Consider the following 13,755-nt stretch of genomic DNA (forward strand, 5'->3'; position numbering starts at 1 on the left):
AATCTAAAATGTTTACTCAATCTACGATGTGATGATTTATCATTTGAATATTTGAGTGAGTAACCAAATCAATTCTCTTTTTCTGATAAAGAAAGTCACTCAAATAGTGATAGCTCCTTAAATAATATTTTCTTGTGTAAAATTTAATTTCACTTTTCATGAAAATAGTTGATGTGATTTTGTGTAAGATAAATACCAAGATTATAATTTCACCTATTTTGAATATTATAAAATTAAATAATGAAACAATTATGAGAATAAGATATGTTGTCCACTACATCCGAAACAAGTCGTATTGCTAACAACATTGCTAACATGCAATATGTGATGACGAATAGTAAACATATTTTCAAGAAAATTAGAAAGAAAATACTAATAAAATTAAGAATTAAAAGATAAAAATAAAAATAAAAAATAGAAAAAAAAGTAAACTCAGAAAGAAAAAAACAAGTGACATTAATTTCATGTTTTATAGAAAGGCAATGTCCATCAAAATCAAAGAAAAGGACATCCAAACCCATATATTCTCATTCTCAAAGTGCTTCTGCGGTTGTTTCTGTTATTGAAGTTCCATGATGGCTCGCACTGTCTGCACGTGCCACATGGTGTTCTCCGCCGACCGGATTACTCCGACCGTCGTGTCTGTGTTCTCTGGCATTGACAACATCAGACTGTTGCCTTTCCGCTTCCAACTTCGAAGGAACACACACCTCCTCACTGCTCAACTTTCCAATTCTTTCTCCAATTTCGGATTTCATTCTCACTCTCAGGTTTCTTTCACTTACTCCTCCTTTCATCTTTCCGCTTATTCACAAAGTTTAAGTGTTAAATTGAACCCCCATGTGCACAAAACATAAATATTTGACTACCCAATTCTGTTTTGTGAATAAATCGTCTTTTTCATATTAAGGGTTTATACTCATGCATGAATTCACCGTTGCAAACTTTTGTTGCCATGTAGTGATATTACTTTGTTTCAAATTTTTAAATGTTTTTGTTTCCATTTTGCAGTGTTTGAATTCCGTTCAATCGCATGTTCCATCACGGTTGCCTTGGATGGGTCCATTTCCGGGTGATATTGCTGAAGTGGAGGCATATTGTAGGATCTTTAGGAATTCTGAAAGGCTTCATTCTGCTTTAGTGGATGCCTTGTGTAACCCGATCACTGCCGAATGTAGTGTTTCCTATGAGGTTCCGTCTGACGAGAAACGGCTTCTAGAGGATAAAATAGTATCTGTCCTTGGATGCATTGTGGCCCTTGTGAATAATGGGAGGCGGGATCTTCTTTCTGGAAGATCATCGATTGTGACTCCCTTTCGTGCTGCAGAGGTTGGTGTGATGGAGGATACACTTCCCCCACTTGCCCTTTTCAGGAGCGAGATGAAGAGGTGTTGTGAGAGCTTACATGTTGCTCTTGAGAACTATTTAGTTCCTGGTGATGATCGGAGCTTGGATGTGTGGAGGAAACTTCAGAGACTGAAGAATCTGTGCTATGATTCTGGCTTTCCTCGTGGGGAGGATTGTCCATGTCCTTCGCTGCTTGCGAATTGGAGTCCTGTGTGCTTATACACTCCCATAGAGGACATGGAATCCAAAGAATCTGAAGCAGCTTTTTGGACAGGCGGGCAGGTCACGGAGGAAGGTCTAAAGTGGTTACTTAATAAAGGATATAAGACCATCATAGATCTCAGAGAAGAAGATGTAAAAGATAGCTTCTATCAAGCAGCTGTGCATGATGCTATTTCATCTGAAAGTATTGAGTTGGTCAGGATCCCTGTTAAAGATGGGACTGCACCTACGATGGAACAGGTTGAGAGGTTTGCATCTTATGTTTCAAATTGCAGTAAAAGACCAATTTATCTTCATAGCAAGGAAGGAATTTGGAGAACATCTGCCATGGTCTCTAGATGGAGGCAGTACATTACTCGTACTACATCAGAGCTTGTTTCTAATCAAGCAGTTATTTCCAATGTCGTGTTATCAGATTCCACAAATGGATCTGGAAAAATGGAGGACTCAATGATTGCCGAGGGGTCCTTCCAGGAAAAGGATACCAATTTGCTGCTCGAGGGTGCAACACATGGTTCTGCTGCCTCATTTGACTCATGTAACTCTTCAAAGACGAATAATGAAAAACCAAAAAGCAATGGGGGCATAAGTCAACTTACTCCTGATAGTAGGGCCTCATCACAAGTCACTGGTGCTTCTGGGGAAGGATCTTTTCCAAGTTTCTCCAGTAAAATTAACCCTTTAGAAGCTCAAATTCCTCCTTTTGATATTTTTTCCAAAAGGGATATGTCCACATTTTTGGGAAGTAGGAAGATGTCAAAACCCTCTTATTTCAGTTATCAGGTTAAAAGAGTGGAATGTCTGCCAGAGTCAAGGAGCTTTGAACCTAAAATTGTGGGCCGAACGAAAAACTCCAATGGGTCGGCGAGTATGAGTAATTCCCATTCTGCTTGGACAACAATTAATGGGTATAGTGAGGGGGAAATGAATTACAGGGCTGATGCCAATATCTCTACTACTGTGAACAGTGATATTGATAATGTGAATACTAACTCCGAAAGGACGGGAGATGATAAAGATAAGGCTAGGTTAGCCTTACGAGATGAAGACTTGGGGCTTATTGAAGGAGACATGTGTGCATCATCAACTGGGGTGGTAAGGGTGCAGTCGAGGAAGAAAGCAGAGATGTTCTTAGTACGGACGGATGGATTTTCTTGTGCAAGAGAGAGGGTGAGTGAATCCTCTTTGGCCTTTACTCATCCCAGCACCCAACAACAGATGCTATTATGGAAATCTATGCCAAAGACTGTTTTACTGTTGAAAAAGCTAGGAGGGCATCTCATGGAAGAAGCTAGAGAGGTAGTATTTTCCTTTTCTTTCCACCTCTAAGAATCGTTCCAGCCATTAAAATTTGATTTTATTTTGTTTCCAATGGCCCAGATAGTTCTAACAATGAAGTTTAGGTTTGAATTTGTGTTTTGGTTACATAGGGACAAGTCCTTTAGTTGGGAGGGGAGAGGCATTTAGAGGTGGGCTCAGCTTAGTTGCTATGTCTCTATGAAGGAAGGACCTTAGTGACAACAATTTATTTGACAAGCATTGACGTTCCTTTCATATGTACTCTTTAATTATATCTTTGCTCAACCTTGCATATTCATTTATCCACTAGTTTGAAGAATCATAAGTATGTGGAGATTCATTTAGTCCCAAACTCCTTTATAAGGGCTTAATCAAGGTTATCAGATTCAAGAGTCTACAAAGGCTCATGGGAGCTATGTAGACTCAACTTGTAGATTCGCTCATAAGCCCAAATCGTAAACTCTTGAGAGTGTATCTCATAAAACATAACACCATAATTAATCAAAATAGTAAACAATAGTTTTGAAATTCTAAAATAACCAAGTTTAACACACATGACTACGGTGTAAGTTCAAACCTCACCAAATAAATAAGTTCATATAATTGTAACACATACATTCTTAAGGTCATGACAATGAAATATCTAATAGTAGAAAAATATCTTCAAATTTTTGGTCTCCGATCCTCTAATGGCGTAATCTCGCAGATCATCCATCATTTTTATTGCCATCTAGCTCTTCCTCAAATGACAAGTGTGCATCATCAACATTGACTTTAAAAACTATATCATGAAGATCAAGTGCATTAAGGGTTGGAGCATTTGAAATTGGTCCAGCTAAGTCAACAATTCCATCATCACCTTCACCTTGAGCTTGCTCAACCTCAACATTATTTGTCTCTTTCGTTATCCATTCATTATTAGACTCAATATCATCAAGTGGGAGATCAACAATTTTTCTTATTTGTTTACTTTTTAGGTTCAAGTTATTCATGATAGAAACCAAGTCATTTATCTTTTTCTAATGCAAATGGTTTCTTTTTTTGTATGAACCTATGAATAAATATGAATTTTTAAAAATTGAATAAATAAATAAAATTTAAAACCACAAATAACATGATAAACTTGAATTACCATTTCAAATGAGCGCTAGTTATGCTCACACCTATAAAAATTGCAAGTCAAACTCAACTTGAATAACAAATCTTTTCAATTCTAGAGTTCCATCTCCCACCATTCTCTAGGAAGCATAACTTTCCTACAATCTTTTTGCATCTCCCATAGAAGAAGTCCTCTAGCATAATGGAAGTCAATAAGTTGTAAATTAATTCTTTTTCCTTTCTTCGACCTCCTTGACCAATCTTCTCATGCATATATATACAACCCCTCTTTCACCATAGGATCATCGTTTATGAAATGAGGTGGATAGTGCGAGTAGGGATTAAGGTAATATGTAGTTGCATGCAAAGGCCTATGAAGTTGATTATTCGACCTCATATCAATGATTTTCTAGACAAGTTCTTAACTAGATAAATATTGAATTTTAAATAAGAAAAGGTTTATAAATTTTACCTTTTCTTAATATTATTAAAGTTAAATTTTAATCTTCTTCTTTTGTACAACCCATCTTCTCATGTGAAATCCATTGCAAGTTTTATATCCTGATCCACTAATGAAAGGGCCATGATAAGAGGGGCAACAACACAACTTTGAGGTAAGTGGTTGCATTCTTCCAAAATAGACTGCCTAATAAAACATTCTTCTCCCTTCAATTTTTGAAGTTCTCAACTTTCTTGTTTACCATTCTTCAGAGCTAAACAAGCTCATCAATGATGCTTTTAATTCATGAAGACATGCTAGAGTCAAATAACATTGATGCTCCGAATTAACTTGGCATGCTGCCAACACTAACCCTAGCTAGTGGGTGGATGTGTAGGCTTTTGGGCGTTTGTAGCCATGATCATTGTTTGGCTGCAGCGTTTGTGTGCTAAAGGCACGTGGTTGGAGCAAGTTCACTTATATTGTTGAAATTGGGGTGCAAATTTGGAATCTTTGGTGTGGGTGGCTGGCTGATTGGAGGGAGGGTTGCTGCTTGGTGAAGCATAGGATGCCAATGTTATTTTTGTTGGAGAGAAAATAGTTGACGTAAAATTGTAACATTATTGTCATAAGGTGGTTGGTGCACATGATGAGACTGAGGGCTTTTTAGCTCAAGTGGTAGAGCCTATGGTGGAGCCTATGGTGAAGCTTATGATGGAGTCTATGGTGGAGTCTTTTATGGTGCAACCTGTTGTGGTACAACCTGTTGCTTAGTCACAACCTGAGCCAATGGTGGTTAATTATGATAATATTTGTGTTGTGAATGGGTATTCTCTTATTAAGAATCTAGATGGTGGTGTGCCAGTAAAATCTGATTCTTTGGGTGGTTTGCCGTCTTTGGAGGATGTCACTCCCATTATTAATAGTTTGCAGAAATTACAACAATTAGATTCAACTCATAGTAGTTCAAAGGCAATTCCACATTCTTTGACATTTAAGGAGACTCGTTTTGTGGAAGAATTGAAAATATCTTCTTAATGGGTTAGTATGCTTGATGAGAGGAAAAAGATTCTAATACTGAAAAGGATGATGGGTCGATTCAAACTACAGGGAAACCTGGTAGGGGTAGGTAAAAGAAAGTTAATACTAAATCCTTCAAAGCAAAACTTCTAAAAGTTAAAGTCCTTTTTTGGAATGTGAGAGGATTGACTGATGATAAATTTTTTAATATGCTGAGGAATTTTCCTTTTTTATGGTGTATGGAGTTCAAAGTATGGAATGATTTTCGTGAATGAAATCATGAGTTTTTTTTCATAATAGGTATTTTTTTCCTATGTGTGATGTAATTTTATCATGGATTTGGTGTGGTCTCCCAATGTTTTTCTTCTTTCTCTTTTTTATTTTTTAATAAAATTTAAGCTTATTTGGAAAATGCCATACCTTATTTATCTTCCTTGTGGGAACTTCTTCAACATGCTGATTAGCATTGCTCTACCATAAATGTAGGTGGTGATCCTTCTTCCCTTCTTGATGGGAAGTTGATAGACCTTTAGATGCTTCTCAAAATCTTCAAAGATCAATCAATGCCATGGGCATGCCCATGGAGTCCAATACAAATGTTTCTGTTTTTGCATCAACCATTTTCCAACTGTTTTGAAATTTGCAGCATTATCAGTTGCCACTTTCACCACATTCTCCTCTCCAACAAATTCCACAACATCATCCAATATTTTAAACACTTTATTTGTGGTTTTTGGATGTCCGAGGCATCCAATGAATAAAGAAACACAATTTCTTTAGGGCTGTTATCAAAAGGTTACAATTTGAACATCCTTTTCTATTTGTGTGCCCATCAAACATAATTGTGCAACATGTTCCCACTCCTCCCTATACTCTTCAAGTATTAAATCGTTTTTTTTGCATTGGTTGTTTCAAAATATTTTCTCTAACATAAGATGGAGGTTTATAGCCAACATCATATCTTTCAATCATCTCATATTTTTCCAAAAGTTGGATTTTTAATAACATTGAATGGAATGACAACTGTAGGAAAATTCAGCAACTTTAGAATAAACTTTCTTTGTCCCGTTTTTGTTTGTACAATTTATTTAAATTAGTTTGAACACCATGACTATATTTTTCCTTTCTTTTATTTTTGAGCATTCTACTATTACTTTGAGTGGCAACCACCCCTTCACTCTTCATATCATCAAACTCTTCGATGCTATTCAACCTTCATTTATTCATTGATGGTTCCTTAGTCATCTTTACAATTTTAACTTCTTTTGGCATCGAGGCACAATGTTCAGAATCATATCTAGTACTGTAAGATGATGCTTGAATACAAAATTTCCTCCATTGAATGCCTTTGAGCAATAGCTATATTTAACTATTTTCTGTTGTCCAAAACATCTACTCCATGATTCCATCCAACATATGTCCTATTTCCTACAACATTTTTCTAAGTCTAGGAAGTGAAGTGCTTCTATATATTGGGATCATAATAATTTGAACTGGTTTCACTTTCAGACATTGTAAAACTTTTGCGACTAAACATGAAATAGAAAAGAAAAAGAAAAAAAATTAGTAACTAACAAAATAGATCCAACATAAAGGAAAATAAAATAAAAGAAAGAAAATGGATGATAGGAAATGTGGTAAGTGGGAAAAACACTCTCACCTCTTTGGAGAGATGAGATGTGATTTGTCTTAGAAGAGAACAATGTTGGGGAAAAGCCACATGACAACGATTGAAGACATCATGCAGAGAAGATGCAACTATAGATGCTTTTCATAAATGTGACTTGATGACAATGGGGAACAAGGTGTAGAGAAGACGTGAATGGCACCAAATATGTGACGTGAAGTGGTGGTGGCTAGAGAAGAAGCACAAAACGTAGGTATGCTTTCTATTAGAGAATCACTGACCCAACCTATTGTTCTTTACAATGTGGTTTTCAAAGCGTGAATAACAACATTTCGTCTTGACTTTGTGCCAAATCACAGACTCAGTAACTCAAACTTTGTCTCATGAGTCTACCATTAGTGAACTGAGTCCACGAGTGAGCCGAGTCTACCACAAGCGAACTAAGTTAACCATGGGTAAACTAATTTCCATGGTGTCTTAGTACACACTTTCAGCCCAACATGTCTCTGTTTTCTCTTTAAAATGTTCCTTACATAGCAAAGGAATCAAAATTAGGAAATAAATCTTCTTGTGAATGTATGCACTGGGGATTGGGTAATATTATTCTGAGCCTAATTTGGTATTCTGACACATTTGTGCTTAGTGATTCTTTTGGGAACTATATATTGGTTCTGAATTTCTTATAACTAGTTTGGTTAAATTCATTCTCAGTAGAGTTTCTGTATCTAATCTGCAGGTTGCTTCTTTTCTGTATTACCAAGAGAAAATGAATGTATTTGTGGAACCAGATGTGCATGATATATTTGCAAGCATTCCTGGGTTTGGATTTGTCCAGACCTTCTATAGTCAGGATACTGGGTACTGGAGTTTGTGAATTTATGTGTAACAACTTTACCTTTTCCCACTATATAAAATTTGTGTTTCATTAAATTGTTGATTAATATATCTAATACCTATGGTTCAGTGATCTACACGAGAAAGTGGATTTTGTAGCCTGTTTGGGGGGAGATGGTGTTATACTGCATGCTTCGAATCTGTTCAGAGGTGCTGTTCCCCCTGTTGTGTCATTTAACCTTGGTTCTCTTGGTTTCCTGACTTCTCATAATGTAAGCCTTTTAAATCCATCATTTATTTCACCATAAAGAAATGTTGGTATCTTTTTGGCCATGCGTTTGACTGCTATTCTTTTTTCTAGTTTGAAGACTACAAGCAGGACTTAAAACAAATTATCCATGGTAATAGTGCACAAGATGGAGTGTACATCACTCTCAGAATGCGTCTTCGATGTGAAATTTTTCGAAACGGTAAAGCTGCACCAGGGAAAGTATTTGATATTCTCAATGAGGTTGTTGTTGATCGGGGTTCTAATCCATACCTGTCAAAGATTGAATGTTATGAACATGGTAGACTTATAACAAAGGCATGTTTGATTATGTAATTGTTATTTGCACACCAAATTTCTGTCTTTTATATTTGGTGATGAGAGCTTTTAGTATCTTTAAACACCTTTAGGAAGCAGTGTCATTCATTCTATACGATCATTGTCATGTCTTTCAGGTACAAGCTGATGGAGTCATTGTAGCAACCCCTACTGGAAGCACTGCCTATTCTACAGCTGCTGGAGGTTCCATGGTAAGCTTGAGCTTGAGTTCTTTACAAGCATGGTTTGAGCTGTATTTTTACTAAATTAAATAGAACTACTGGCTTACTTCTTTCCCTTGGAAAGGTTTGGATGTTAAAATGTTCCATGTTGGCTAGGAATATGACCAATTTACTCCTTGTAAGACTTGGACAATCCTTCTCTGGATAAAGGGTTATTCTTTATAATCCTGATAAACTGTGCTTACAAACATAGGCTATTTATTGATTCAAGCAATATTTCCTAACCTTCTCTTTCTACCCTCAGTAGACGGTGAACATTGTACAGACACTTCTTTTTCCTATTTTCAGTGCATTGCTCTGCAAGTGGCAGACTTGAAAAGAGGATATTGTGAATGATTTTTTAGTCCAATTTCTAATCCCTATTTATTGGCTAAAGGAAATATGAAAACTGATCCCTATTTATCGGCCAAACTTATAAAAGGAAATATGGAAACTAAACATATTAAGGGAAATATGGAGAAAATAGGAAAGATAAAATTTATCCTATTACAGATATATTCTGAATATATACAGGGAGATTCTATCCTAAATTAGCATCTATTTACAACAGGCAGATTAAGAAATCCGATGAGAATCGTTATTATGTTCTAAGAAAACTGGAACTCGTGATATTAATTAAGTTGTAATAAACAATCTTTTCTTACATTCTTCGGAATGTTGGTGATTGACATTTGACAAAGCTGAGCGAGTTGCAGATAACTGCACCAAGACACAGTCCCCTTCTCCTTCAAACCCACCTTTTGGGTTTGTCCTCGTTTTGTAAAATAAAGAACAATTTTAAGTAGAGACCACCCTTCTTCCTTATGGAACCTTTTCCCAAAAGAAGTTTCATGTAGTCTATACGTACATTATACTATCTTATAAAGAAAATGCTCTCGTTTTTATTATTCCGTTTGTATGTGGCTTCTATAATGTGGAAAGTAGAGTAGTGAACATAGCTAGAAAAAGGGACTCTGAAGATGAAATCATGTAACTGTGAATTCATTCCATTTGTGGATGATGAGATAAGTTATTATCCAAAGAGTTTGTGTTCAGAGTTTTAGTTAGCATAGAAACCTCATAGAAGTAGTCTTGTATGGGTTCCTTTCCGTGAATATAAACTCTTAAATTCTATTTGTACACGAATCTTCTAGTGGCATGGTATCTACTCTTAAACAGTACGAAATCGGCCTGAATTAATTACTGTTTTGATTGATAAATTTTTCTAATGAAAAAAAAAAAACTGCAGGTCCATCCAAATGTTCCGTGCATGCTGTTTACCCCAATCTGTCCACACTCGCTCTCATTTAGACCAGTCATACTTCCAGACTCTGCACAACTTGAATTGAAGGTGAAGTTAGTTACAAAGTTGTACGTTTAATTGCTTATGATGCATCTTTGCCAAAAAAGTGTTCCTCTTCAGATATGCTAAGTTGTCTCAGGGCCTGTATTGAAAAAAGCTACTTGGTTAAGGTCACATGGTAATTACGATGAGTAAATTTAGGGACAATGTATTTTGTTTGATTTGGAATTGAGGGGTTAACTAATTAATTTAAGATTTTGTGATTATAATATGAGTGACACAAGTTTATTGCTCACAGATTCCAGAGGATGCAAGAAGCAATGCCTGGGTTTCATTTGATGGAAAGAGAAGGCAGCAACTTTCAAGAGGAGATTCGGTTCGAATATCTATGAGTCAGTATCCACTTCCAACAGTTAACAAGTTTGATCAAACAGGTGATTGGTTTCATAGCTTAATTCGCTGCCTAAATTGGAATGAAAGGCTTGATCAAAAGGCTCTATAAAGCATGTGAAAGTGAAGAGCGAAGATGCTATCTTCACCTGTACAGATATACGTTAGGAATACACAAGTTTGCTATAGAGTGCTAGTTACTGCATTATTTTAACATTGGCTTCCCATGCACACTATTGTGGCAAGATGATATGTATTGACATTTAAAGCTGTCAATTGATCTCAGAAGCAGCTCATTGGTGTGTTTCGAAGTTCACCATTGGGCTTCTTTTTTCTTATTATTATACTCTATATATATAGTAGTTGAGTTACTATTACTATTTTTCTGCACTTAAGCCTCATTTTAATATAAATAACACAGACGTACTGTTCTAGATTCTTCCCTGATCCATTCACGTTATCCTTGGATGTTTTCTCTCTATTTCAACATGTAATTACCGGCAAACATAAAATCTGCCATATTATGTATATGTTTGTGTAACAATGGCCTCACTTTTGGGAAGAAGAAAAATACAGAGTTACAGTTTGTCAACTAACTGGATTTACACTAACTTTGTCAAAATATTCTGCAATTTCCTTGTAAGGATTTTATGATTTACAAGTTTTTGATATTTTTATGACCTATGAAATCTGTATGTCTACTTAACAAGCAAAAGGGTGTAAATTGAATCAATTATAAATTTTATTATGTTAATGCTTCGCTAAAGAAAAGGAAAATGTATACTTCGATATTTCCATAACATGCCAGTAGCTAAGCGGCAACTACTTGTCCCAAAGCTTAATAGTGATTGATTGCGTCGAGAAAAAAAGAGAAAGATAACTGCTCCGTGGTTATCCTTTTAAGAGTATGTTTTTTTGGGAAATATAACAGGATATGGAGATGATCGCGTTTATTGTACTTCGTGTTAGTGGATAATAACCGAAAGCAGACCAACACAACAACAGTATATACAAAAGGAAAGAATGAAGAGAAATTTATGATGGACAACTTTATAGTAGAATTCATCTAATAGAACTATTGTACCATGCAAGCACAGATGGATACACACTAGTTCCCCCATGACATCAGGAGGAGACAAAATCCTGAAAAAGGCAATACTAAATACCCATGGTGATTTTCGATTGTGTAGAGAATGACAACCAAATGGTATTCTTTGCTACTATCAAGCATATCTTATGGTATCAAAAACCCGAAAACAAAGAAAATATAGAAAAAAAAAGGAAAAAGTGGTATTTTTTATGCGGAAAGCAAGTGGTTTCTTCACATGGCCCTAACAGCTCGGAACCTTGGTTCCTTCGGAAGGAACTTCTGCTCAGCATAGACAGACATGTAATCACCAAAAACAAACTTAGGATAAGTGTCATCCACTTGTTGGTCTTGTTTTTCCACGAGTTGGGGTGCAGGATATATGGTGGCCTTGAATGATGGGTTATAGAAGGAGGCAATTGATCTTCTGTTCCCATCTGGAGTGGCCAGAACCCTGTGCCAACAACTCTTGTATCTTCCATTGCTCAGGACCTCAATCTGATCACCGGTGTTGATCACAATGGCGTTTGGCAGAGGTTGCACATCAATCCATTGCCCATCTTTGAGCATCTGAAGGCCACCAACCTTGTCATCTTGGAAGAGAAGGATGACACCTCCTGCATCAGTGTGAGCTCGCAGACCTTTCACAAGCTCTGGATGGGGACATGGAGGGTAGTGGCTCACCTTGGTGCCAAAGAATGCACCCTCTCCATCTCCACCATTCAGTGCCTTCTTGATGTATCCTTTGGGTAACTCCAGATTCTCATCCATCACCTCCATCACCCTCTCCGCCAATTTCTTCAACTCACACCGATATTCCGCCATGGTTTCCCTGTTATTCATGTGAAAATTCAGTTATTCAATCATGATGAAGCTCTACCTATTGTGTTGTGACATGACACCACTCAATTAGTGTTCTATGGTCGTTGTCTATGGTTTCCAAATTCAGGTTTGCTTTCATGTCATCTATATGTTTGGTGAAATGACCAATTTTAGTCATCAAGAGTAAGATGGATTGAATTCTGATTTACGCCTATTTGCTTGAAGTTGTACAAAAGAACATAAGAGAAAGTATATATGACAAGGGAGTGTGCATGAAATTATAGGTGGTGTCCTTCCTCATATGAAATATAATTTTTTATGTGATGTTCGACTTTTATTCTTTTTTTTAGTTTTTGTTTGACTTTCTTGAAGTATGAAGAACTGTTGAATTGCTTTATTTATATACCTGAAGCCTGGTGTTTTTTCTGGCCACTCGTTATCATCAAGGAGAGTGATAACGTCCTCCCAATCCACATACTCCTGCTTTTCACTGTCCTTCTTTTCAGCTAAATCACTCAGTAGCTTCACAGATGTCGACTTCTTGAAATTCTCCTCTCTTTCCAGCTTATAAAACTCAGAGGCAACCTTCTTCACCCTCTCAAGGAGTTCCTCTGGAATGCCATGGTTGATCAACTGTAACACAAAGCATGAGTTTTGATATGCATAAACATGTTTTAAACATCATATGAGCCATTCCTTGAAACATAAACAGTGTAAGTACCTGAAAAAATCCCCACTCTTCACAGCCATTAGCAATCTGAGCCATAGTTTTGGCTCTTTCTTCTCCATTCAGCTTTGAAAAATCAATCACTGGAATTGCCATTAGATGAGAAAGGTGCAAAAAAGTGATAAAAGTTATAGAGTGGAAGTCTGAGAGAGGGAAAGAGATAATAACAAGTGTTGTTTTGTGCTGTGGTTTGGGTGGGAAGTACCTATGGCTATTTATAGCAAAACTTCCCACCTTATTGGATACATAGTTGGATATCAACCAATAGTATATGTTCCCTTTAAAAGTAAGCAGCCGTTAGAATTAGGTCACAGACGGTGATACATTTAATTAAAAAATTTCTTATGTCAATGCTTGCTTTGGGAGTTACTGCTTGTTTTTAGCATACAAGTCTACAACAAAAGGCCTTCACTTTCAGGTGATGCATCATATTAATTATCAAACGTAGTTTCTTAATTAAAACATAATCATATTGTTAATCATGATAGGATTTTTATTCTTAAAAATATCAATTTTACATTATTTGAAGAAACTTTTGTACTTTACTTTATTAATATACTCTGTACAGAAAGCAAAACTATAACCATTGATAGCAGATCTGTTTGTGAATTAATGAGTATGAATCCGAGTCAAACACTGTGGCTGACCTTATTTTATGTTCAAAACCAACCCAAGCACTTTCATTAAACCATCATTAGCACTGCATAATTATACTTTAAGCAAAACCATAAGA

The 13,755-nt window shown here is 36.3% G+C and overlaps 2 protein-coding genes across 6 annotated transcripts; one reads left to right on the forward strand and one right to left on the reverse strand.

Annotated features, from left to right (window-relative positions):
• The first annotated feature begins 493 nt into the window (after positions 1-493).
• On the forward strand, positions 494-10,724 carry NADK2 (NAD kinase 2). 5 transcript variants are annotated; one of them, XM_088106771.1, is made up of 8 exons: positions 498-770; positions 1,012-2,868; positions 7,789-7,910; positions 8,017-8,158; positions 8,248-8,397; positions 8,610-8,684; positions 9,943-10,044; positions 10,295-10,724. In XM_088106771.1, the coding sequence occupies exons 1-8, from the start codon at positions 573-575 to the stop codon at positions 10,496-10,498; spliced, it is 2,850 nt and encodes a 949-aa protein (XP_087962897.1). In that variant the 5' UTR covers positions 498-572; the 3' UTR covers positions 10,499-10,724. The 5 variants fall into 5 exon arrangements, 2 of the variants coding, with proteins under 2 accessions (XP_087962897.1, XP_047160669.1); XM_047304713.2 differs by having other exon boundaries at positions 499-770; positions 8,248-8,472; XR_015784333.1 differs by lacking the exon at positions 10,295-10,724 and having other exon boundaries at positions 494-770; positions 8,248-8,356; positions 9,943-10,015.
• Positions 10,725-11,410: 686 nt separating this feature from the next.
• On the reverse strand, positions 11,411-13,225 carry LOC124830864 (2-oxoglutarate (2OG) and Fe(II)-dependent oxygenase superfamily protein). Its single transcript, XM_047304716.2, has 3 exons — positions 13,017-13,225; positions 12,702-12,928; positions 11,411-12,305 (listed from the first exon to the last, which is right to left on the reverse strand). The coding sequence occupies exons 1-3, from the start codon at positions 13,116-13,118 to the stop codon at positions 11,708-11,710; spliced, it is 927 nt and encodes a 308-aa protein (XP_047160672.1). The 5' UTR covers positions 13,119-13,225; the 3' UTR covers positions 11,411-11,707.
• Positions 13,226-13,755: the final 530 nt, after the last annotated feature.

The sequence above is a fragment of the Vigna umbellata genome, chromosome 2 (assembly GCF_029865625.1).
Source record: "Vigna umbellata cultivar VRB3 chromosome 2, Vumbellata_1.0, whole genome shotgun sequence".
NCBI lineage: Eukaryota > Viridiplantae > Streptophyta > Magnoliopsida > Fabales > Fabaceae > Vigna > Vigna umbellata.

Bases quoted from the DNA above. Each gene is read 5' to 3' on its own strand.
- NADK2 (XM_047304713.2), top strand. From the start codon at position 573: ATGATGGCTCGCACTGTCTGCACGTGCCACATGGTGTTCTCCGCCGAC. The intron at 8,159-8,247 runs GTAAGCCTTTTA...TCTTTTTTCTAG, and splicing joins GTTTCCTGACTTCTCATAAT to TTTGAAGACTACAAGCAGGA. The intron at 8,473-8,609 runs GCATGTTTGATT...CATGTCTTTCAG, and splicing joins ATGGTAGACTTATAACAAAG to GTACAAGCTGATGGAGTCAT.
- LOC124830864 (XM_047304716.2), bottom strand. From the start codon at position 13,118: ATGGCAATTCCAGTGATTGATTTTTCAAAGCTGAATGGAGAAGAAAGA. The intron at 12,929-13,016 runs GTACTTACACTG...TTTGTGTTACAG, and splicing joins AAGAGTGGGGATTTTTTCAG to TTGATCAACCATGGCATTCC. The intron at 12,306-12,701 runs GTATATAAATAA...CATGAATAACAG, and splicing joins GAAAAAACACCAGGCTTCAG to GGAAACCATGGCGGAATATC.